The sequence below is a fragment of the Silurus aristotelis genome (assembly GCF_946808225.1).
Source record: "Silurus aristotelis genome assembly, chromosome: 17".
NCBI lineage: Eukaryota > Metazoa > Chordata > Actinopteri > Siluriformes > Siluridae > Silurus > Silurus aristotelis.
In genome coordinates, this window is record NC_139590.1 from 13,805,172 (window position 1) to 13,831,985 (window position 26,814).

At 37.2% G+C, this 26,814-nt stretch overlaps 3 protein-coding genes across 5 annotated transcripts; all 3 read left to right on the plus strand.

Annotated features, from left to right (window-relative positions):
- Positions 1-672: 672 nt before the first annotated feature.
- Positions 673-3,739, plus strand: tmem205 (transmembrane protein 205). Of its 2 annotated transcripts, XM_083565999.1 has the most exons (4): positions 673-795; positions 2,109-2,209; positions 2,505-2,668; positions 2,899-3,739. In XM_083565999.1, exons 2-4 carry the CDS (start codon positions 2,110-2,112, stop codon positions 3,199-3,201), a joined length of 567 nt encoding a protein of 188 aa, XP_083422125.1. In that variant the 5' UTR covers positions 673-795; position 2,109; the 3' UTR covers positions 3,202-3,739. The 2 variants fall into 2 exon arrangements, with proteins under 2 accessions (XP_083422125.1, XP_083422126.1); XM_083566000.1 differs by lacking the exon at positions 673-795 and having other exon boundaries at positions 2,097-2,209.
- Positions 3,740-4,558: 819 nt separating this feature from the next.
- Positions 4,559-19,101, plus strand: rab3db (RAB3D, member RAS oncogene family, b). 2 transcript variants are annotated; one of them, XM_083565957.1, is made up of 5 exons: positions 4,559-8,320; positions 10,688-10,927; positions 16,117-16,235; positions 16,938-17,062; positions 17,214-19,101. In XM_083565957.1, the coding sequence occupies exons 2-5, from the start codon at positions 10,688-10,690 to the stop codon at positions 17,399-17,401; spliced, it is 672 nt and encodes a 223-aa protein (XP_083422083.1). In that variant the 5' UTR covers positions 4,559-8,320; the 3' UTR covers positions 17,402-19,101. The 2 variants fall into 2 exon arrangements, with proteins under 2 accessions (XP_083422083.1, XP_083422082.1); XM_083565956.1 differs by lacking the exon at positions 4,559-8,320 and adding an exon at positions 10,309-10,446.
- A 1,926-nt stretch (positions 19,102-21,027) lies between these two features.
- epor (erythropoietin receptor) lies at positions 21,028-26,637 on the plus strand. Its single transcript, XM_083565868.1, has 8 exons — positions 21,028-21,607; positions 21,728-21,866; positions 22,372-22,544; positions 22,745-22,896; positions 23,682-23,835; positions 23,921-24,002; positions 24,154-24,241; positions 24,484-26,637. Exons 1-8 carry the CDS (start codon positions 21,520-21,522, stop codon positions 25,231-25,233), a joined length of 1,626 nt encoding a protein of 541 aa, XP_083421994.1. The 5' UTR covers positions 21,028-21,519; the 3' UTR covers positions 25,234-26,637.
- Positions 26,638-26,814: the final 177 nt, after the last annotated feature.

Genomic DNA, 26,814 nt, shown 5'->3' on the forward strand with positions numbered 1-26,814 from the left:
CAAATCCTAATGCTACAACATACAAAGGCACTGGCATCTTATACAATTACAGTACAATTACATTAAAAACAGTTTGAGGAATATCAACAGAGATGTGTATGTCTGAGTGATTGTCAGGTGATCACAGACCTTTGCCTTACATTCTGTATCTTTTTAAGTCATATGATAGTGATAACAGAAAAATTGCATGATCACATGAACATGATCTGAAATATGTTACATTAAAGTGTGCTACGTGAAAAAAAAAAGATAAATAAAACAAACCTACTTATTATATGAACTTAGAGTACACCAAATTTATTACATACATATATATATATATATATATATATATATATATATATATATATATATATATATATATATACAACGCTGATAAATTTGGTTTCACTCTAAGTTTATATAATAAGTAGGTTTGTTTAGATAGATAGATAGATAGATAGATAGATAGATAGATAGATAGATAGATAGATAGATAGATAGATAGATAGATAGATAGATAGATAGATAGATAGATGAGTGTAGAAATATTACGCTCAAACCCCAAACGCCTGCGTTTCTCTGACGCTAAAATTTAGGGCGGGGTTTAGCACAGACATTTGTTTTTTCAAACCTATGGTTGACCAACATGAGTCGTCTCTATTTGCATACTGGAGTCTGATTGGCCAGTATGAATTTAGAGGCGGGTCTAAAGAAAACTGAGCGTTACAACTAGGAAACATTGTATTGCCAAATTACCAAGTTGGAGGCTGAAAACATTGAACCTTGAAACGTACGACTAAAGAAATAAAACAGGTAAATAAGTAATGTTTTTCTAATTTTATTTAGTAAATGCCTGGTGCAGTAAGCAGTGTTAGAGAAGGTAATGGCATTCGATGGTTAGGAATTGTGTGAAGCCATAAACAGTGCTCGTGAAATAGTGCCAATACAGTGAGTAGAGGACTGTAAGCGTTCACATTACAAACATGACGGTTTATATAATATATTGCGTGCATAGCAATATGTACCATGGGTAATATGGGCTAGTCATATTTCTCGAGATAACATGCATGTTGACAGGCAGCAAAGCAACGTGTTATCTTTGCTGGAAGTCTGTTACTTGGATTAAACCGGGCTTCATATTTTTGGATGTCCTGTACACTTGATATAAAATACCCCCAACCTCAAATGCCAAACAAAATGTTGACAAACAAACATGACATCATTTACAAAATAAAAAAAGCTGTTACTGTGTTTGCTGGTGTTTCTGCTGTAAACAGAAAGTAATTTCCAGTTCAAATCCATGACCTGAACCTGTATTTCCTATGACGTAATAATACGCTATATGAACAAAAGCATTGGGACACGTGACCTTTCCTACTATATGTGGTTTTTTACCACAAGGCTGAAGGCACACCATTTTATAGGATTTCTTTGGGTGCAGTATAATAAAATGTGTTTAAAACCTGTTCCAGCATGGTAATGCCCCATGTGCACAAAGCCAGCTTACGGAAGATATGGTTTGGAGAGGAATATATTAAGTGGTCTACTATAGAGCTACTGATCTCAACCCTACTGACCTTTGCGATAAATTGGAACAGTGACCGCACCCCAGTCCTTCTCACCTCACCTACAGTGATGAACACAAATGTCCACAAGCACACTCCAAAATCTAGTGGAACATCTTCCCAGAAGAGTGGAAGAAATGTTAATATTAAATTGGGACTAAATGTGGAATGCAATGCTCAAGAAACACATACCATACTTATGACCAGGTGTCCGCAAACGTTTGGTAATATGGTGTATTTTACATCAAAGGTCTAAGTTGGACTACAGAAGTCATAAGGGGAGTGGGAGAGAATATGTACCTATACACGACTAATTATTTCTTAAATCTTGCCCTAAATTTAACGCAAATATAAATAAAATACTCTTAAAAAAGCTTTTGCAAATATTGTTTTAAACTCCGACTATGTACAGTTATGTACAGTTTTCTACATTAGATCCCACTTAATAGCACAAGATCTGGTTGCACATATCTGATGTCCATACTGGCCAAGATAGTAACATTTGGTCATATATATTAAATAATACTTTTGCTTAATATTCTGTGTAATCGTGTTTTACAGAATGGCTACTGAGGGTGATCCAACAGATGTAGTGAAGGTGCTTCACCTGTTGGTCATAGCGTTCTCATGGGGTATGCAGGTGTGGGTATCATTCATTGCAGGTAACATCGATGTCCTCCTTCATCACTGTTACTAACAGCTACAACAGTCCATATGCACTGCATACAGACTATGGTTTGGATTAGAAGTTATAAATTGTGATTTGCCTTGCAATCTATTAAGATGTGACAGAAGGAGTTTCAGCTTAATTTGTTGATTGATGCTATTCACCAAAACACCCAGAGAAATGACAATATATTTTGTTTTTTGCAGTATAACATTTTTATAATTTAATACTGCAAAAACACAAATATCTTGAGAAGTCCTAATTACATTGGGTTGATGTGATTCTTTCAGGCTTTGTGTTGTTGTCCAAGGTCTCTCTGCACACATTTGGTTTAGTTCAGAGCAAACTCTTCCCCATGTATTTCTACTGCCTGCTGGGCAGTAACACAATCAGCTTGTCCATATTTGCTGTGTACCATCCCAGAGAGCTGCTGAACTGGCATGAGACTATACAGGTGAGTTCAGGTGCGGTCTATAGGTCTGTGGGTCTTTTAAAAAGTCTTTTTCTGAAATAATCAGTTGGAACGCTATAATTATATTGTATTAACAAAAATGAGGATCTTTATCTTGTTTTTCTTTTAATCTGCTCTCTCTCTCTCTCTCTCTCTCTCTCTCTCTCTCTCTCTCTCTCTCTCTCTCTCTCCTTCTTATTTGGTCCTAACAAACAATTCTATTTGCTTGACAGATGGTTCTGTTTTTCATGGCTGTGATCATGTCAGGGCTGAACGTGCAGTGGTTTACTCCAGCTGTTATTGAGCACTTTCTGGTGATGAGAGAGATCGAGAAGGAACACAGCCTTGGTGAAGAGATCGGCTTTTCCACCAACAGGGAGCGCTATGTGAAACTCCGTGAGCAAGATCCAAAATACAAAGCTCACAGGAAAAGCTTTTACCGCTACCACGGCCTGTCCAACCTGTGCAACCTCACCGGCTTTGCCTGCACCACCATCAATCTAATCTACCTGGCACTTCATTTGGCTTCGATATAATAATGTCAGCTTACAACATACAACAGATTTAACCCTTAAAGTATTACCACTAGGGCTGTCAAAATTAACGAATATTAATTTTAACGGCACTAATTTTATTAATGCAGTGCTCAATTATTTTTGACCATTTTTATTACAAATATAAATAAATATATATTAAAGTGGCCAAATAAAAACCTACAATGCAACACATTTATTCATGACATTCTTTCTTTACAAAGATAATACATTCCAGCAAAAAACACATTTTAATCACTAAACATTTGTTTTACTGATGCGGCAAGTCTCAAATCGCCTTCTAAAATTAAGCATTTATTGTGGTAATGGTTCAGAGACTTGTGTCCCTGTTCCCCAGACCAAAAAAGCGCTATGGTGCACACATCCAGGAATTAAACTGTCCATGTGGAAACATACAAAAGTTTCGGTTGGTGTCCTGCTGATTTATGTCATTTAAAACACTATAATTACTTTACAAGAATATTTTGTCTTTATCCTCTATGTTGATGAGGTTTCACTAATAATAAACATTTGCAATCCATATTTTGGTCTCATCTGACCACATGACTTTCTCCCATGACTCCTCTGGATCATCCAAATGGTCATTGGCAAACTTAAGACGTACCTGGACATGTGCTGGTTTAAGCAGGGGAACTTTCCGTGCCATGCATGATTTCAAACCATGACGTCTTAGTGTATTACCAACAGTAACCTTGGAAACGGTGGTCCCAGCTCTTTTAAGGTCATTGACCAGCTCCTCCCGTGTAGTTCTGGGCTGATTTCTCACCTTCCTTAGGATCATTGAGACCCCACGAGGTGAGATCTTGCATGGAGCCCCAGTCCGAGGGAGATTGACAGTCATGTTCAGCTTCTTCCATTTTCTAATGATTGCTCCAACAGTTGACCTTTTTTCACCAAGCTGCTTGGCAATTTCCCCGTAGAATTTTGTCTCTAGTGTCTTTGGACAGCTCTTTGGTCTTGGCCATGTTAGTAGTTGGACTCTTACTGATTGTATGGGGTGGACAGGTGTCTTTATGCAGCTAACGACCTCAAACAGGTGCATCTAATTTAGGATAATAAATGTAGTGGAGGTGGACATTTTAAAGGCAGACTAACAGGTCTTTGAGGGTCAGAATTCTAGGTGATAGACAGGTGTTCAAATACTTATTTGCAGCTGTATCATACAAATAAATAGTTTAAAAATCATATATTGTGATTTCTGTATTTTTTTTTTTTTTAGATTATGTCTCTCACAGTGGACATGCACCTACGATGACAATTTCAGACCCCTCCATGATTTCTAAGTGGGAAAACTTGCAAAATAGCAGGGCGTTCAAATACTTATTTTCCTCACTGTATATTGATTTAAGTGCCTGCAAATGATAAAAAGCCTAATTGATAAGTAGTGAGCATTAAGTTGAAAGCTTACAATTAATGTTAAATCAGAATCAAATTCCATTTAATTTGCAGTTTCAGGTCACTGTATTTTGAGAAATTAGAATATAAAAAGAAACACTTGACCAAACCATAGATTTTGCAATAAATATTTATACATTGATTTAATAATTATAATTATATTCTATAAATATTGTAGAATTGACAATAAACATACTTTTCTATTGTAAGTACATATTGAGTGTTCTCTTTATCAGTGTTTTATTTTTCAGTGATTAAGTTGCTGTTGTTAAATTGTGTACATTATATATTAGTTCTTTTAGGGTTAGCTAGTCTAAGTTTTATGTGTATAAAAATCTATCATTTGTAAATAATAAAAAAAAAAAGAAAAACATTCAGAATAATACTTGTGTAATGTGCTGATAAAGTGTGTTTTACACTAGATGGCTCTGTGTGCATTTCTATTCAAATCTACAAGCAAAGACCTGAGTTTTTCCATAGCGTTTCATCATGAATCACTCTGTTGGTTAAGCTTTGTTTTTTAAACAACAGTTCAGGAAGACACGTAATCTACCTGTGTACAGACGTCCGTTGGAAAATTACCTTTCAAGGCTCTATATTTGTGGCAAATTTCCACTGCTGTCATCAGTTTTGTTTACACAGCACATATCAAACTCAATGAGTAATACAGCCCTAATTAAAGATCACAAAGATCTGTAGATGTCACCAGAACAAAATGAGTTTACTGTATCTTATTAAACGTGCACTTTTATTTAGAATAAATAATCAGACCTGGAAGTTAATTAAACAAGGGAAGGGTTTTAGGTCCCTATTTTATAGTATGGTGTTAACACATTTGCATATGTGCAAATGTGCTATAATAATTCATTTTTCATTTATATTTAATGAATTCACGACTTTAAATAATAGCCAAGATAAAGAAAAATGTGTTTTACAGGAATGTGACAGAGGCAAGGGAATAACAAAAACAGATGTCATGGAGAAGAAATCTTGAAAGCAACTAGACTGAAATAGTCTATTATTGTCTTCATTATTACAGCAGCAGTTGCTCAATTCAGGTCAACTGTAGCCAGGGTATGATTATCCAATTGAAAAAGAATAACTGGGAGAAGAATAAGCTGTAGAGAAAGGTGAGTCACGTTTAAAAAGGTACTGAACTCTAAGAAGATGTAGAGCATCATAAAGAATCCGAGAGGGTGAGAGGAAACATAGCATGTATAAATGACCAGTGCAGGGTCCACATAGACTGATCATTTTATGTTTAAACATACAGGATGTATTCTACACAAACTGCAACATGTGGATCGAAAATGTGTTATCCTAACCATTCTACTTTTCCAGATCCATTTTAATACACTCCATATTTATTAGTTTTGTAAAAATTATCCAATGTTCCAGACAATCAAATCCAGAGCAGATGACCATTGTGTCACTGTGACGACAGACCATAATTCCTTAATCAGATTCTGACTTTTAAAATGCATGTTGTATTTTGTATTATGTGGTATCAGACAATTACACAAACCTGTCATAAATCCGAAAGTTAAAAAATGTGCTATTAGATAATATCAAACTCTATATTCTCTAGTGTTTTGGTCAGGAAGAAGCATATAAAGGTTCATAAAAAGTAGGACACATGAAACATCTGACCAGCTGTTTAAATGCAGAATTTAATGAGGTTAGTGTTAAAGCAGATACAGGCAGAAGTGCAGGGGTGCTGTAAGCACTCACGTCTAAAACTGCACACTCACTAACTAAGAGAGGATTGGAGTGCCTGCTCTGTGTATGCTACTCTCATCTCTATCAAGGATGACGGAAAACACTAATGGGAGATAAAATGCCCAAGCCAGAGTGGAAAAGGAAAAATGTTAAGGGTTTTATAATACAACAGATTGGCACAATGGAGGTTTTATGTAAAGTAGATGGCATGAAATAAAAGTATATGTTGCTGCTCTTAAGATGCTAGAGAGTAGAGAAAGTTCCTCTTCCTTTCTTTTAAATTGCATGTGTCTTTAAGAAATTTGAATAGCTTGTCAACTAAATCCACCTGACAATAGGCTAAAATCTACATACCTAAAGATTGTTGCTAAACTTCTCAGATTTCAGGATTGTCTAGGTTAAAACATGAGGAAGTGTAAGAAAAAGTCGTTTGGAACAGAAATGCAGTGTAAACTTAGCTCCAGGAAATATTAGCCCTAGTAATAAGCAACGAATTCTACACCTTCTTTTCCCCTTTTTTAAATTCATCAAGAATGTGTTGTACGTTAATCAGTAATACTAGGAGTTATTTAGTGGATGAAAGTAAAGTGATGTAGTCATCCCAGTTAATTTACCAAATTTGGTATAATTACCCATTTATTCTCAGCAAAACTTCTAAACATGTACTATCTACCTTTGGGTGGAATTATGCACATTTTTCAGTATGTTTTTTAGCACTGCACCTTTACATTTTTTACAATTGATTTATATGTGTTTATTCTGCTCTGACCAGATACATTATTTTTATTATGATCTGTTCACAAGTAAACAGCAACATTGATATCTATACTGCATCTGCATGGTTGTGTCTGTGTGCTGCCGGTACACATGTATCCCTTGAAGCTTTTAAAGACTGTACTTTTTATAAGCTATTTTATTTTTATAGTATAAATTGAAAATACACTACGGTTTTCATGCACAGTGTGTCTGAGTTTCTCAATATGGTGGGCTGGTGGACTGTTTCTTACCCATGTTGTAATATTTGGTGTATATTAGACATCCCAATAACAGTGCTAAGAGTAACACACACTACAACAGTCATGCCAGTGTCACATGCTATACTAAGACTGGTGCACTAGGCAAAACATATCTGATCAACAAAGAGCCTACTCTGAGGTCAGATGCAAAGTACACAGATACAGTAGGTTTATAATAAAAGGATTGTATTCTTATTTAGATCATGTATGAAGTCAGAAAGCGTGTTTATGGACTTATTACAAACAAACTAGTGCGAATTTGTTTTTCTTCTCCGTGGAACATTTGTCACCCATCACTCACCAGGCAGTTTAATAGGAAATCGTGCACCTGGCCGTTCAATCAGAAAATCATGTGGCAGCAGGGAGATGCATAAAATAATGCAGATGAATGTCACAAGCTTCAGATAATGTTCACTTTCATTTTTTTTAATCAAAAATGGGAATGGGATGTTGGGTTGATTTCCATGGTTTGTACCACGGCCTTGTCATTGGTGCCAGATGGGCTGGGTTGAATGCTTCAGAAACTGCAGATCTTGTGGCATTTTTAGCCACAACAATCTCTACAGCTTATTCAGGGTGATGTAAAAAAAACAACAACATACGACTGTCTTGTAAGCATTGTTTGGAAAAAGCCATGTTCACAGTCTAGACAGAACATTGCAGTAAAAAAATTGTGTTAGGGCATGCAGATAGTTGCCTGTCACTGCACTTTATTTACATATAAATTTGCATACTGATGCCTGGTGGTGTGGTTTGGGACGTGGCTGAAGGTGGATCTCCGTGTGTGTGTGTGGGTTTGGAGGAAGCCTCAGGGCAGGGCAGAAGATCCGGGAGCTCTGCTAGGGTCCGCGTGCACGCCGCAGCCTAGCAACCGCAGAGCGCCCTCAACTACCGGGCTGGAAATCCAGTATCCGCTCAATTCAGGCTCGTGCACGCACAAGGCGGATTCTCGCGTCTCTTACTGTCAGGAGGTAGGCACTGAAAGTTTCATTTTATTTCTTTATTTATTGTTTGCGTGTCAGGTCGTGTGCAAGTTCACTTTCTCTAGGCGCATTCAAAAGATGAAACTATTATGAACCCATAATGATTTGTTTTTAGCCCAGTTCTACACGTTGTATCTACTTTTAGAAGGTGTCTCCAGACGTTTTTTTTTTTTGCTTGTTTGTTGTATTTTTTTTTTATTTGTTTTGTGCCATCAGAATATCCAGGTAAAAAGTTTGAATTCCGGTCTAGACTTCCGCCTGGATTCGCGCCTTAGTAAACACAGACACTAACAAACGCGAATCGCACGCGCTCGTCTAGGGATTAACCCCGAGCTCCAGAAAGTGACCACATGGCGCATTAAACTTTTCTCTACAATTATCAGTTGGCCATGGTATTAAAACTGACAACCTTCAAATCCTCACGCTATTTTACCGAACATTTTGAAGTGAAGGGAAGGGAAAGGAAAGGAAAGGAAAGGGTGGCGCTATCTCACAGCGGTTTACCTCCATGAACCTTTAAAGGTCCTGTATAAAGCACTACAACCGATTGGCTCTTTTGTTTAATATATAGAATACAAAATAGATTATTCTACACACTGTATTTCAAATAGACCTGCTTTAGGAAGCTAAAACCATTAGAACCAAGTGCACCATGTTGTTTTGTGATATAGATCTTGCCTTCAGGCTTCTCCATTACAGCACAGATGCCCCATCTGACAGATAATCAATAAGGTAAATAAATATGAAGCCATTTCCACCCAGACCTGGTATTTGGGTGTTAATTATTCACTCTGATACCCAGAGCAAGAACCGATTTATTTATCTCTTGCATTGTTTAAGGTGATTGATTTGATTGATTGATCGTCCTTTCTGCTTCTTCTTCATCTTCTTGTAACATATAAACCTCCACTTAGCCTTTCAGAAAAAGCCATCCTTCTTCATTCTTAGTCTTTCGTTCATCACCAATCCATGAGGACACTTTTGTATAGACTGCCCCATATTTTAGTTTGTTTTTTCATGAAAGCCATCCACAAATATAGTTAAATTGGCTTTTTGTTTGTTTTTTTAATGCGATCACCACTATGCTGGTCCAAACAATAAAATAAAGGTTTTGCAATAAGAAACCGGTATTTGACCCTTTTATTATGGTACAGTTTTATTGGTGTGAATTATACAGACAAAGGAAATTAAATAAACAATAGATAGTTATCAGTTAAATCTTGAGGTTTAGCTTTATTGATTAGTCAGAAATAACAACCGTTATCTTGTTTTTGTGTGTTGAAATACAGGATTAGTTATTGCACTGCTCACGTAACCGTTTATTGGATTGTTTTTTGTTTTTTTTGCTGTTTTAAAAATGCTGCCTATAATCCAGTTACATGCAATATTAATGCTTCATTCTTCACAGGATATTGAGGGATGATTTTTAAGATCTTCTCTCTAGCATACATTTCAAAGCCTCCCTCACACCACTGCTCCCTTCCTTAAACATTTGCAACAGTGTCTCTCACTCTTGGCAGGCGGTGTTAATTAACTGTCAAAAACAGGCTGCTTTTGAGGAACTTGTTTGCTTAAAAACTCCATGAGTACGTTTGACACATTTTAGAAGCTTCATCAACAAGCAGGTGATATTTAATGCATTCTGTAGCTTCTTTGAACTTCTCTCCTACAGGCACACTCCACTGCTAAGGGCTTGGTGTCTAAACCTTACATAAACACTCACCTGTTTCCAGAAGCATGTACTCAGACATTTAAACAAGTCCTCTTCTCTCATTCAGAACAATGACTGTCCATCCTGGTTCTTTCTTATGTAATAATATCTGCACCTCTGTAGAGGTGTCGTGCCCAGTGCACTCGGCTCACTCTCTCTAATGGCTCTGCATGTTTTGTTCAAGGCCTGTCACCATGGAGACACACCTTGCCAGAGGCCAGCTGAGCACTGTAAAGCTCTGAATGATCAGGAGGGAAGGAGGAGGAGAAGTGTGGAGAGAATAGTAGGGTGGTTAAGGCAGTGCTGGATGAGAGATTTTCTCTTCTCTCTGTCAAGCTCTGTCCTTAGTAAGCGGTGTCTAGGTTTTTTGGAAATGATAGACTCTGGAGGTTATGCTCAAAGGGTAACAGAGTATTCAGATTGCAATGATTTAACTGGAAAGTTTATGTTTCAAAGTAAAGGGATCAGAAACTGAAAACGTCTGGTTCCAAAAAACGATTAGAGTCTTTACTGTTTAACGATTAGAGCAAAAAAAAAAAAAAAAAAGTAATTTCTGTGTAGCTAGGACATCAGTATTAAGATTGTATGTGACAATTAGAAGGCTTTTAAAGTTAATAGTTAAAAAATTGTTTCGTGTCCTCTAGATGGCGACGGTGAACGACTCGCGCCTGCTACAGCAGCCCTCTCAGAAGGACGCAGCCGATCAGAACTTTGATTATATGTTCAAGCTCCTGATTATTGGCAACAGCAGCGTGGGCAAAACCAGTTTCCTGTTCCGTTACGCCGACGACTCTTTCACCCCGGCCTTCGTCAGCACCGTAGGCATCGACTTCAAGGTCAAAACTGTCTTCCGCAACAACAAGCGGATCAAGCTGCAGATCTGGGTACGTTTAAGTATACTTTAAATTATTCTTGAAAATTTTTGGTTTTATTGTCTGTAGTGTCTAGAAATCATTGGTCGTATCTGATTTCTCCAGAAAAAGAATTACAGTGTAGTCTATTTTTAATGCATTCATGGATGTTAAACTCAGTTCTAGATTAGACTACTATATACAAATTGTTTTTAGAATAGGTAAAGGACATTAAACCTCATTTTTTTATTTCCTTTGCTCCTTTATAAATTTACCTTTGCTGCAGTATTTAAAAATCAGAGAATTACAGACATGGATTCAGTCAGTAAGGAAAGTATTGTGAATTTTTTTTTTAATTCAGACTCTTTATTTTGTCCGTGTTGATGTCTGTGTAGAAGTGATTCCTGGTGGCAGACAATTATTTTTTTTAAGCCCCACAAATTATAAATATTGCATTTCATATTATTTATATATTGTTATAAAATCAGTGTTTGTGTTTTGGTTGCTTAGGCCTTTCTGTTCTCTTCCTGTTGGGTTGAAATATAATATAATATAAAAATCGCTGATACTTATTTGACCTCTTAGAAAAGTCAAATCAGACACTTAACTATTAACCAGCATTTGTATACTAATTGTAATGTAGTGCTGAGCACATTTTATCCTGCTGGGAATTAAAATTTAACATTGCAGCATTGGCTAAATTATTTATACTTCTTAAACCAACCCAAAAAACCCTTGTTATGTTGTCAGAAAACATCATTCACATGCATAATCCTGAAGCTGCCAGTTCCCATTTGGTTTAGTCAGTTGCATAAGCTGGATATTTGAAAGAGACAAATGAACAGGTGCTTATTCACCTAAGGATTTAAGGTTTAGTTTAGGGTCAGTTTGTCAGCATTTTTCCCCCCAAGATATATTAACTAAATTTATTAATAGGCACTGATTAATTGGTGCACTGAAACAGCAGTTCTACCACCAGATTTTTTGGACTTCTCCAAGATTTCCATTGTGCCATTGTGCAGTTGGTATGTAACAGCCCTAAAAGTTATATATAACAAACATGTAGATGTAAACAATAAAACTAATTATAGAATATAAAAAAATACATTTATATTTGTTTTCTTATAGTTTTTTAGCATCTGATGCACTGTTTATGATTCCATTAAAGTTATATTTTATGAGAAACTTGAAACCTGTTGATCCTGTTGTCCCCAGTAAATCTGGATCATATTTAATAGGTTGCAGTTACACCTGATGATAAAACACTAACTTTGATCTTTTGTCTTTGTCTAATTGTTGTAGCGGGCTGTAATTATTTCAAACAGCTCGTGTGCTTTAGCAAGCTTTTGTTGCCGCTCAGATACACCGTGAAATGCGCTGCAGCATTACAGACCTCAACTTCATCTCTAAACGGCTTGCGTATTGATAGCATGTAAATTTGCCATCTACATTTGAATCTCTTTACCTTTTATTGTTAAGCGTACCATTTGAAATAACATGCTTACTTTTAAGCTTATCCAGGAAGCGGTATATTAGAGTGAAGCACTAATAGCAGCTAGGGTAACTCATTTGCACTCTCGTAGCAGGCAAATGAAGTAAAGTGGCACTGCGTGCAGACCCTCACTGAGTCCAGAGTCTCCTTAATGCGCTCGGTGGCATCAATCCAAAGTTGAACTGGCCTGTTGTTAGCTTGTGCTACCTTTTCCAGGGGGCCCACAGAATGATTGGCATGAATTGCTTCCTGACCAAACCACACCTCTGTTCATTCCTTTCTAATGCCAGGAAGCTTAGCTAGCAAAGGGTCAACGGGAGTTTCAGTTTGCCTCGATGTTTCTTCAACCTCCTCAATTTTTACTGGAATCTCATAGATTTAAGAGATTAGAGTGGACTATGACTCATTCTCACAGCCTCAATGAAGAACAGAGAACAAGTAACTTTCATTTTGCTTCACAAACTAGTAGTTTACATAGTTTTGCAAGAAATGATAGAAAGAAAGAAAAAGAGTGAGAAGAATAGAATAGGGCCGATAGTTTTATGCAAAGTTCAAGTTTGTATATCCAAACTTTGGTGTCTCTCATGCACGGAGGACACGCCTGCTGCTCAGAACTGTCCAAAGAAAACAGGATATGACACGTTTGTAAAGGCCACAGTGATGTTTACATTATTGACTTTTGTGTCTTATACATTTATCTAAGGGAAAACCCTGTTTTGGTTTTTTTTGTTTGTTTTTTTACTGATTGCACCAATTGTTTGGCAAGTTGTTAATCAAAGTATATATATTGACACATGCATAGTTTTCTTATGCACTACACAAAACTTAGTTTTCCAATAAAAAAAAAAAAAAGATCATAATAATAATGTGATTATTGCAAGACAATATTAATGTGATGCACACATACAAGGGCTTGCTGTCGAACTTGAGTGATATTCTACGGTTACCTGAGCAATCTTTTCTCTCCCTTGTTTGTATGCAAATGAGGGTGCCAGACCAGGTTTCCAGGCGACAGTGGGATAGTTGCCGTGCCAACCCTTTACCTGTCTGATTTCAGCTTTTGTATTTGGTAATTACCTTAAATACAAAAGTATCTGATGTCATATTTGAGCATTTTAGCTGATAATTCAATGAACGTGTTGATAGACGGTCAGTTCATGATTTCATCTGCATGGGAACTATATACAATTTGGCTGTAAATTGACATAAAATACATATTAAGTATATTTGCACTTTACTTTTGATATGCATTTTAGAGCTGTAGCTCTGTGTAACATTTGAAAAACAAAACCTTTTACGCCATAAAACACATGATTCTTGGCTGGATCTCTCCGATATTTGAAGAAAATGAATTCGGTTTAGAATTAAAAATTAAGAATAAAAATGTAGAATACGAATCATCAGAATCTCACAAGCTAAAATTCGAAGGGACGATGGTTCTTCTGTACCGCCTCCCACGCTCTCCCAAGCCTCTCAACCCTTGGTTAGTGTCTTCAATTCATAGTGAGAGCACTGTCTTAGTGCTGTGTTTATGGCTGTGTCTTTGTTTTGTTAATTTTCACTTCAGTCTCAGTCTCACTTCAGTGCTATTTTAAAACGTCGCCAAAAGCAAGTTTCAATAGATACATTTTTTAAGAAAGTTGAAAAAGGCAAAAGTAGTAAAAGCAGTGAAACGAAACAAAGAGTACCAAAAAAGAGAAAAATAGGTGATGATAATGATTCGGGTGGCAGTTTGCCTGATATCATAGTGGAAGGAGATTCGTCTTCTTCCAAACAATAATTCTCCCTCCTTCTCCTCCGAACATCATCTCCGTCATGCCAGCATTCACTCTTCTCAAAGGTAAAGTGCACATTAAAGATAATGTTTTCCTCTTTTAGATGTTAAGGCAGCTTTATTAAATGCTAAATACTAAATAATATTAGTGCATATTGGTTGTATTTAAATTTTTTATTAATATTTGGGGGTCGTTCGGAACGAATTAACCCACTTTACATTATTCCTTAAGGGGAAATTCGTATCAGTATATTAATATTTCTGAGAGAGTTCGAATCGTGTTCCAGAACGAATTAAATCTGTATTCGAGGTACCACTGTAGACCATAAAGTGCATGTCACTTGTATACACTGGTGGCAGATTTAGGGAGGCCAGTATAATAAGCTCACGTGCCACGCCAAACCAACAGAACAGCCCAAATGCACATAAATACATTTACATTTATAACATTTGGTAGACACCCTTATACTCCAGAGCAAATGAAATTATCTTATTTATATAACTAAGCATTTGAGCGTTAAGGGCCTTGCTCAAGGGCTTAACAGTGCCAACTTTGTGGTCATGGGATTTGAACTCGCAACTTTTCGATCAGAAGTAACCATTTAACCACTATCACTATCACAATCAGTGACTCCTTCCCACTGATTCAACATCTGGATTATTAGATAGAAGATTGGACCTCATAGTGGAAGGAGATTCGTCTCCTTCCACTATGGCTGGAGTGGTGGCTCCAGCGGTTAAGGCGCTGGGTTGCCAATCGGAAGGTCTGGGGTTCAAGCCCCGGTATCGCCAAGCTGCCACTCTTGGGCCCTTGAGCAAGGCCCTTAACCCTCTATGCTCCGTGGGTCCCTTACGAGGAAAATATCAAGGTCCGTGACGTGGGGCCGCCTTCCCGTGGGCTCACCACCTGCAGGAGGGACCGTAAGGGACGGTGCTGTGAGGATTGGGCAGCAGTCGAAGGCGGGGGCCTGCTTAGACTGCTGCCCCCGCGACCCGAATTACGGATAAGCGGGAGAAAATGAATGAATGAATGAAGATTGGACCTCCTTGGTGTTTTTATGATGATTGTAGAAACCCAGTCCAAAATCACTTCTACATGTTCAGTTATAGTGAGCTCTGCTGACTGCGAACAGTAAATATTTAAGATACTATAGATTTCCTGTTAGCTCACACCAATCTGGTCATTCTCCTTTGATATCGCTTATTAACACAGTCTTTCCGCCTGCAGATCCTCCGTTCCCAGGACCATTTCCGCTTTGCACACTATTCTGTGTAAACTCGAGAGACTGTTGTGTGTGAACTCCCCAGACGATTATTTTCAAACCAGCCCATCTGGCACTAACTACAATAGCATGGTTAAAGTTACAGAGATGACACTTTTTGCTCTTGACCGTTCTTGATCTTTATCTGCATGTTTTTTGGCAGTTGTGCTGGTGCTGCCACATGCTTGGCAGAATAGATAACTGCATAAACTGCATAAATCATAAATATGAAATCCTATCATAGATGATGAGAGAATTAAGGTATAGAAAGTTTAATAATTTCAGTAACACTTGCACTATTTAAAAACCTAAGAAGCAGTAAGCTGCTTTCATTTCGGTGAATTGAAAACTATAAAATTAGAGGTGACTGCCCTCTACTGGCTGACTGTAGTATCTAACTCATTCTACCCTACCCAAAGTCCAGATCAATAGTAGACGTACAGCTGTAAATATCTACTACACACTGGAAATCTTGAATGAACATCGATAAAGAAAATGGGGCTTAATGATAAAAACAGAGGAAGTGATGCTTTATCCACAACCTAATATCATGTTTATATATATAATATATATGTATGTATGTATGTATGTATGTATATATATATATATATATATATATATATATATATATATATAGCGTTTCATTGTACTGTGTTGTATATTTGACCTTGGCTTTCTGTTTATTTTGTGTTAGGACACAGCAGGACAGGAGCGATACCGAACCATCACTACAGCGTATTACAGAGGAGCCATGGGCTTTCTGTTAATGTACGACATCACCAACCAGGACTCGTTTAGTGCTGTACAGGACTGGTAAGTAAACGGCAAATGAGAAGCAGGAGAACAGATTACCTGTACAAACCAGGAACAAATTAGTAAATCCCGGGCTCTTGGGCAGAACCTTAAGCCAAGTCCCCTTTCCATCCAAGTATCCATGAAACCAATGTTTGATTTTTACCACCTAATTGACTTATTGGTGGTTACTAAATCAGACCTGGCTCCCCAGAGTGGCACATCAAAATGCATTTTATACACATCTCCGCTATTATTAACAGGAAAAAATCCCAACGATGCCAAGGGAGTAAAACAAGTATGCAGGAAGAATGATCTGCTCTCGCCTGTCTGTCACAGAAACACTATCCAATAGTGAACGTTTATGTGCTAATGTATGCGGAAAATGGGCTTTTCAAGCCCACTTACCAATTTCTGAATTTCTATCCGGTTCTGTGACATTACATTCATCGACTTTAAGCATAGTGGACTATGTTCTATGATTCCCTTCAAATCTCTGCTTGATAAGTGCCCTCTAAATGTGAAGTGTCAGACTGCCAATAGTCTAATACAACTCAATACCCCACTGTCATCAAGCAGTCCATGTTCATCTATATTGCTCACTATTGAATGTTGTGAATAGTAGCCCATAGAGTAGTAAATTGTGAGAGAATCATCAGGGTATACAGTATGCAGTAAGAACACAATGCGCTGTTATCTTTATTGTGTGCGTTTTACCTTTAGGGCTACCCAGATTAAGACTTACTCATGGGACAATGCACAAGTGATCCTGGTTGGTAATAAGTGTGACCTAGAGGATGACCGTCTTATTCCAACAGAAGACAGCCAGAGACTAGCTGATGAATTAGGTGAGAATACACATTACAATACACCCTGACACACTATAGTAAATACAGCAAATAGACCACACCAACCTCTATGCACTGGTGCCAATATGCTCAATTCCACTTGCTGTATTCCAGTACATTACACTTTAAATCCATCATTCTTTTCTTCCAGGATTCCAGTTCTTTGAAACCAGTGCCAAAGACAATATAAATGTAAAGCAGGTGTTTGAACGGTTGGTGGATGTAATCTGTGAGAAAATGAATGAGACTGTGGAGGGAGATGGTGGTCCACTCACCAGCCTCAAAGACTCCAATTTGCAGGACTCTTCCATGGAGGGACATAGCAGCTGTGCCTGTTAAAGTACCAACCCCTCACCATTTTACTTCCATTCAACCTAACACAAGTGCACCCTTGTCTCTGACCCCCCCCCCGACACACACCTGCCTTCAGAGACTTGAGACTTGCTGTCTGATTATCTGTATCTGGTTTAAGAATTGGTCAGATTCTGCTAAGCTTGCTCACATTTCTTTGGTATCTTTCAAACCAGTTTTCTAACTATCAAATTCATTTAGCCAGTGAAGTGAAAGCCTGTACAGTAGTCCATATGCATGTTGCATTCCTGCTAATAGAAAAGGGTGTTCTTTGGTTTAGCTAATGGTATCTGAAGGCATTTTGACCTAAGATGCAGAGGGCCTTAAATCACTTAAAATCCTCTAAATAACCCCGTTTCGGCTCATTTTACCTCCTCTCACGACTGCCCTAAGAAATGCACAAGCCGCATGGGGTCCATGTGCTAGCAGTCAACAGAGATAAACATCTGTCCATCCACACCCATCCATTCCCTCCATTCCCTCACATTCTCTGCTGACTGACTGTCTAGTCTGGATGGATGTGTTTGTGTCACATACAAAACTGTTTTTTTTACTGCCAGTCTTTTCCAGACTTGTGTACTGCCTGTTCTATTTCAAAGTTGAGTTTTTAGAGGAACCACTTGTCAGTGCACCAAGCTTTAAAAAAAAAAAAAAGGAAGACAAGGGGAAATGAACAATCATTATTTCATGTCAAATAATTCTCTTAATGTGAATAATGATTATTAATCTAGCAAAAATGCTTAGTAAAAATCTGCATGTGGTTCAATGGGAATAACCAAGGCACCATCACGTGCCTTAAATGAATGTTCTAAACCTGTTACACAGTATTGAACACCTTAATACCATGAATGCCTATTTAATACTATTCCTTTTTTTTTGTATATCATTTGCAAAAGTCACAGTTGAGTGTTATTTCTTTTTTTTTTTTTTACATATCATTTCATTATAAAGCCAGTCTTTAACTTTAAGTATTACATTAATGTACAATTTGCTGAGGTGAATGTTATGGACTTTTGAATCTTTTAAGTGGTGTTTTAGCGTTTACACCATTAATTGGTTTACATTGAGGCTGTTCTGTATGAAAATGATCAGATGTATACGCTAAGGGCTTGTGGAGGTGAAAAAGAGAGCGGTGTGCATCACATGGCTTGTACTTGTAAATCTTGTTTTTCTTCCATTTGTGACCAGTACAGAAACTAAACTTTTATATGGCAGAATCCAGTAATTGAAAATGTGACGATCACATTTCTTTCTACGTTTTAGATCTCTATACCTCTTTCTTTGTTCTAAACACTCGTGATCATTCAGTGCCATTATTGTGACCGAATGTACATATTAGCTGTCTTAAAATCCTCTAGGCCATATATTGTTTTGTATGGAGTGTTCTGGTTTCAAAAATGCTTTCCTGGCCAAAATTAGATCCTTGTGATGTTACCTAGTCATTGTGATAATAAAAGAAACAAGAGAAAACTCTCAGCAGTGTCTCATCTAACCTCCACCCCTTCCCGCTCTCTTTTCTCTATCAATCACCAAACATACAGTTAGCTGTTATGATCCGTTGGCACCGTGCAGCAGAGATACTCTGGTCTCAATTTTTTTTCTTTAATCTGCAAATTTTTTTGTTGTTGTTCTGGAAAGTCTTATACATATTATATCGTTAATAAAACTCAAAATTCTTCATATTGTAAGGAAGCTGGTCCACCTTTTATTTATGCAGCTTTTTGTCATTTTGATGTTTTGTTGTTTTTTCTACCTTTGGGGTGTAACATTGGGGTGCAGTGGATCACTGATAGCATCTGATTTACAACTGTACACCACATGGCTGCCATGCTGTGTTTTTATCTAACTATACAGAGAAGTACACGACATAAGGGGCTTCCTGCAGCATGTTTTCTTGCTAGCCACCGGTAACCCACAACCTCCTAAGGCACATTAAAAACCAAACACGATTGTTCTCCACACTATAAATATGGAAAATACATTGCTGTCAGTCAAGTAGTAAACACAAAGTCTGGTCTTCCGCTAAAGTTCAACATCTGTGACAAAACTCATCCATCAACTATTGTCCATGAAACACCAGACTGTTTTCCATGGCCTGTTAATTGTTCTTGTCAAGTATGCTTTTTAGAAATAGTAATATATACACTATACAGCTAAAAATGTGCCCATTGCAAAACAAAGGTGTTAATATAGAGTTGGTCCCCCGTTTACCACTATAACAGGTTTTAATCTTCAAAGAAGGTTTTCCATTAGATTTGGTTGCAGGTGGCTTAGGTGGCTGTGGGAATTTCTGCCCACTCAAGAGCATAAGTGTAGTCAGGTTTCTGATGTCTTCCAGTTTATCCCAAAGTTGATTATTTTAGGTCAGGGCTCTGTGTTCTACTGAGGTCATTCAAGCTTGGAATGACCTCAAGTCACTACAACCTTGGAAAACTATGACCGTGAAAAGTCACTATGTGCAGGGGCATTGTCATGCTGGAGCAGGTTTGGGCCTCATAGTGCCAGTGAAGGGAATTTGTAATGATACAATATAGAAAGACATTCTATACAATCGTGTGCTTCCAACTTTGTGACAACGGATTAGGTAAGAACCACGTATTTGACTATGTGGATGATAGGTTGGTTTTTTATTACTAATTATAAATTGGTTGATTAACACACCTAAACACTTGTTACTTGAAGTGTTAATAAAATAAAATGAGGTTATATGACAAAATATTTAGTATAATAATTACAATAATAATTATTATTTCTGTTATTATTAAGAGGCAATAGCAATGGCCCAATCTATAATATAAGAATAGAACATTTGGTACCTTTTGAATTTTTCAGTAAAATTAAGCATCATTATAAATTATAGATAATTATGTTAGATGGTCATATTTTTCTTTTGGACAAAAAAAAGTTAATCACTTTACTACTAGGTTATGGTGTATGGCAGAGATGTCCAAACCAAGGTTTGTGGACAAAGCTGGCTTGTGGTGACCTTTGATTTGACCAGAAAAAAATTTAATCGATGCAGTTAAAAATACTTTTGGAAAAATAAGGACCAGCTTCATGTTTTTCATTACAGATCACTGAATAGTTGTTTATTTGGATTGTTTCTCATTGTACTATAAGTTTAGTTAAACATATTACAGAGGAATGTTTTGTTTTGTGTAGTTCTTGTTGTTTTTTATATATATATATATATATATATATATATATATATATATATATATATATATATATGCAATCATGCATGAGAAGAGCCATGAGAGAAAATGATTTTTGGTACAATGCAACATTTATTTTCAATAACTCTCGGTCAAAAATTCCCCAATTCATAGTAAAACGGTTATATTGTGGTGTTTTGTAGTTCATTATGGAGTGTTTAGTATGAGAGTCATTATATAAAAAGCAGTGGCGATGTGGTTAAACAATAAGCTGGATTTCGGCAGTGTTTGGGGCGGGTTACATTGGATCCATCTCACTTTATCTCTGCGTTAGGGACGCTCTCGGACAGGCGATAACGCGCACTGAGCGCAAAACAAGTGCGCCTGATAGCTGCTGATAAGAAGGACCAGTTACACACCAGCAAAACTCTTTCACTCCGTACACTCTGTCCTTTCTATCTCTCTCTCTCTCACACACACACACACACACACACGTATTATCTCTCTTTTTTAACACTGCACCTGATCCCCCATTGTCCACACTCACTAACTCACCTATACACCTGCATAGTGCGCCTTGAGCTCATATATGCTCATTGCTGACTGCTGCACTTTGCAAAAAAATGAAAGTTTCTTCTCAATACATTCGTCACGTGCTTCCTCAAACCAAAAGAATTATAGTGGAGTAATAGAATTGAAGTGCTAGACTTAAGCCCCGCCCACAAACAACTTTTGGCAAAGCGCAGATCCTTGAAGACCCCGCCCCCCCCTTATTAGTGTAAAAAAAATTTGGTGTAAACACATCAGTCGCGCGTATTTGAGCTTTTATCTGGCGCGCTGCACACGCGGTATCTGTGGCACAGAGCTGCGCACATCGCAACCCGCAGTGCGACTGCGTAATTATGCAGAGCGACACAAACCGACGCCGCTTTTGTTCTCTACGCGCGAAACATGTATTATGACAGAATAAGCATCCTGGTGTTGTACGCGCTCTCCTGGGCTTTAATCGCGAGCACGAGCTGGACTTTTGAAAGCAAAGGTAATGTGGTTTGCCTGAATGATTCCAATGCTGTGCATATACATGGTGCATACTGTAACTTTACTACAGGACATGCCTGACTTTTTGCATTGAACAATAATGGAAATGCCATTTTGACAGTGTCACAGTTGCTTCGGGATGAGCAGGAGAACCTTAAATGCTTTTCTGAGACTCTGAGGGATTTCACCTGTTTCTGGGAAGAGGACAGAAAAAACAGTTTTCTAAGTCCTCATACATACACCTTCATTTATCAGTACCAGTAAGTACCTGTTTTATGTGACTTAATTCGAGAATTAATTACATAACCATGCCAAAAAATTATTTTCTTTGCATTAACTTTATATACAAGTTTATGGTCTCATACTACAAGCTATGCTGCTTTCTGGTGTATATAATGCTTCTATTTTTATATTGAATATAACTATTGTATTTCTTTATTAAACTTGATTTTTTATTTTTTTTTAGTTTCTTAGTATTGGTGTTTTTCTTGTTTTGTTTTTTTTGTACCATAACTTTGTGTAAATATAGTTATATCAGATATCAGATATATCCAAATTTGTACAAATGCAGGCAACATGGGCCATATCACAAACTTGCTTACACTGAAAAAGGGAACTTAGAAAGGGAACAGAACATTAATGTTATTAAACATTTACTCTCAGTTTTAAAAAAAGGTAAACACGCCTACAGTTCATCTATAAAACAACCCCCTCTGTTTTGGTGTGACTATAAGAACAAGAATCTAACAAGTTCTTTGTGTTTAGGAATGAGAACAGCAGCATGTGTGCTGTGTCTGAACTGCCTATGCAGGGGACTAGTGGGAAAAGACTGTTCTTCTGTAATATCCCCAAAACTCAAAGCTTCGTCCCACTAGAGCTGCGTGTGTTTCAGGGGGGAAAAGAGCTCTACAAACGCAGCCTCTTCATTGACCATGTTGGTGAGCCTATGAGAGCACCAGTACATATTCCTCTTCTCTTTACTGTTTAATATTGTTTAATTTTTAATATTAGCCTCCATAGTAGCCTCACTTAAGTATTTTATTGTGCAAACTGTCACTGACATCTCTACATATGACAAATCAACTTTTATTTACAGCAGGTAATCTGTTAGGTAAAATGTGATCTTGTTCTTTTTCAGTTCTTCTTGATCCTCCTGCTAATCTGACGGTGGTGAGCACTGATAAACAAGGGGAACTGACTGTGAGCTGGCTGCCTCCTGTAGTGAAGTACATTCATGACAGTTTGATGTATGAGATTCGATATGTGGCAAAAGGAATTCCAATGAGAAAGGTAACCATAAAAATGCATTCTTAAGAAGAAAATATTAAATGTTTTAAAATTCTAGTACATTAGTTGGATTCAGTGCTTTAGGCATAAGTACTGTTTCTTGGAGTGTCTGTCCTCTGATGTGTTTGCTACAGGGATTTCAATACACAATACAGTTTCCATTGATGTGGCAGCGTTATTATATTTGCTACAACAGATTTAGAAACTTTTGATGGCTGTTTGACCTACTTTGTTAAGATTCTGGAGTAGGCCCATTTTTAATTCACAAAAGATGGGGACCTTGAGAAGGACTACATTTACAATTAGGGCATTTGGCAGGTGCATTTACTCAAAGCAAGTGACAATCTCATTTACACTTGAGTAGTTGAAGGTTAAGGGCTTTGCTCAAAAGCCCAGCTGTATGGCAGTTTTAGGATTTAAACACACAACCTTCCGATTAGAAGTCCAATGTCTTAACCGTCAAAATAACATTTCCATTTCCCAATTCTAGGTAATAATCAATCAGTCTTGTAAATTAATGCAGCAGTTTAAATTGTCAGATCATTGTCAGTATACCCCTAAATTTCAGAAGATTACACCTATCCTTATTAAAAAAAAATAAAATCTTAGTGGATCTGTTTTTTAAATGAATATGACTGAATCTGTCTTTCTAAAACATCGGCCGTCATCCTCGCCTACCAGCAATGCATCTTTTTCAGCCCAAGATGTTCAACATAACCACAGACACCACTTCCATTGCAATGGAATATCAGCATGAAATCGATTGTAAACTTGGTTTTCTGTTTCAGGAAATAGTGAAAGCCAGCACCAAATTCACCCTGCGTGGCCTTCAACCAAGCAGCAAATACAAGGTGTTGGTCCGTGCGAAACCTGACGGTATTTCCTATGATGGTTACTGGAGTGCTTGGTCAGATGCCGAGTTTGGGACTACAGCCCCAAGTGGTAAATACTATTATGTTGTTTAATCATTTGGGATCCAATTTAGTGTCACAAAAGTGACCACTTTGCTTTTTTTTTCCCTCATTAGATCCTCTGATTGTAGTACTGGTTCTCATCATTTCTATGATCCTCATCTTGCTGTCTGTCATTATCCTTCTGTCCCACCACAAGTAAGTAAAATGGATAATATACAATTGAACACATTTATTTCGTAAATATATAAAAAGAGAATTATAGAATAAATAGCAAGAACATAGAATCCGCATTTGAGTGACAATATAAAAGTGGAGTTTTATGGTGTGTTTGTGTGAACCATTATAGATTCCTGCTCAAAAAAATGTGGCCTGACATTCCTTCACCTGAGCATAAATTCCCAGGCCTCTTCACAGTCTACAATGGAGACTTCCAGGTACAGCCCTGATTTAGTGAATTAGTATGGTTATTGAGTTCTCACATACATGAATTATAAAGCAGTAACATGTCCTTTAAGTTATGACTAACAAGTGTTTTTGCTTGATATTATCTCTATATATTGGCACATCAGTAAATTGCAGAAGCAATACTTCTGCCTGAACAGCATTAAAGCAAAAGTCTTGATCTCAAAGAAGACTAAGAATACTTTGCAGTAAACACTTATGATTGTATTTTTAGGAGTGGCTTGGACACAGTAGTGGCAGCAGATGGCCAATTCATGTGTACACTGAAGAGCTTCCTTCCTCCCTGGAAGTGCTATCTGAAGTTAGTCTAACACCACCACTGACAAGTCACACATCTCATCCGAGGTCTGACACTATCACTAGATCAGTTGGCTTCCTGAGAGAAGAACCACAAGCCATAACAGAAGCAGGCAACCAGTTAAAGACAGAGGACGTGGACGCTGGTTTGATTGGAAGATGGCAAGAACCTTCACACAGCCACTGGTTGATGGAGCAGCTGAGAAATTTCCATGAACATCCAGAGCTCCTCTCTCATTCATCACTACTTGAGTCACAAGACACATATGTCACCCTCAACCAGAACTCACCACATGTCCAGGGAGAAGTGCAAAGGGATGATAGCTTTGAGGAGTCATTACCTCTGCAGGTCCTCTTTGCTAGCAAAGAGTCCTCCTTGATGGCTGCCTCAGACTCTGATATCGGCTCCCTCCCACAAAGTTCTGGGTCAGGAAGGCTTTCATCACAGTCAAGTCTTGAATATCCAAACCACACATGGCCTACCAAAGGGCCAGGATATACTTACATGGCTGTGGCAGACTCAGGGGTCTCCATGGACTACAGTCCAATGAGCTTCAGCAGAATAACAGACATGAGTAATGGCACCATCTATGCTAATGCGTACAAAAATGATATTTCTGGGCGTAAGCGACAACTTACTAGTCAACCCATCAACTTCGGATATTGATCGTTTTCTGAAGAGCAAAACTATAACAACATTTCAAAATCGGTGTTGAAATATGCCTGAGAACGTTCTTTAGGAAGTCATAGAAAAGGTGTGCTCATGGAAATGGTAAGGAGTTCAAACCAGGGTCTCTTCCTTCTGAAACTATTGACAATGCAACAGTCATAAAATATAAGAATCACCTGGAAAAAGACAGTCAAATCTGGATTAATAATTAATAAGTTAACTTCCTGTTCGGTACATTTCTTTTCTGGCAGCTGTTAAAGTGTAAATATTTGTACAGAACACCAAATGCTACCAACAGCATTTAAATGATCACCACTTGTCAATGTAAATAGTGTTTAGTTTTCAACTCGTTTATTTTGTTTTGGAGTTTGTAGGAATGTATTTTGTGCTTGTTGGTTATCCATAGTATTAAAAGGGTTTAGCTGTTGCAAAATATGTAGAAAATATTCCAACTGGCATTGTCATCATATTTTCAGTTATGTCAGCAAATACCAAAAGCAAGGGTGTTAAACTGTGTATCTGACTTGCTCTTTTTTGTTTTTAGAAATCCTGAGTCAGTTCAAACATTTGAGGCCAGGTTTTGCATCTAAATATGATGTCTAATGTGGGGATTATTTACATACAAAAATTATAAATAAAAGAAAAAAAAAAAGTTTACAAAAACCAAATACAAAATAAACAAAAATATATATTGTAACACTGGAAAGTACCAGTCTGTCAAACACTTTTTACAGCCTGTAAATTTCTTCTAACTATAGAAACACAAAATAAAAAAAAGGGGGGGGGGGGTGTTTAAATAATAATTAGATATAGTAAAGTGGCAAATAACTAAGAAACCGGACACTATTTTTAAATCATTCAGTTTTTTTTTTGTTTTGTTTTTTTTGTTTTTTTTAATCTGTCACTTTCACCCATTAGAGCACAAAAAAACTTCCCAAATCTATCAAGTCAATGCAATGTAGGTAATCAAATTCATAAAGTAAACAATATTGTAAAGTCTGAGAAAAATGTTTTAATGCTTAACATCTCACAATATAATTCTACAGATTAATTACAACCTACTGTAAATACTACTGTAGCAACCACTGATCTGACATGTTTCCCAATAAACATTGTACGATTAGAAATCATTGTTTACTACTAAATCCCTCTCGGGTTTGGGGTTTTGTTGAACAAAATGTTTGACATGTTTAAACATTACAGCAATGTTGTACATTAATTATTCTTTTTTTATAATGTTTTACAAGTCTAATACATTGATGTGTAACAGCATTTATTACATGGTTAATGTGTTTATATAAGCTATTCCAAATAGAAGCTCTTTGTTAAAATGTCTTATTTTTTTTAAACTGTAACCACTTGTATATTTTCATATAAAATAAAGATTCAACTCTCCTTAAACATGTTTTTTTGTTTGCTTGAAGTCACGTTTCCGGTGCAATAATATTTATATTCATAAAATAGTCAGACCAGTAAACAGTTCCTGGTTCCCCCCCATTCAGTGTTTTGTGGGTAAATGGGCACACTCACGTACACACACACATATGCAGGGGGTTACTAGATAGAGTGAGGTATTAA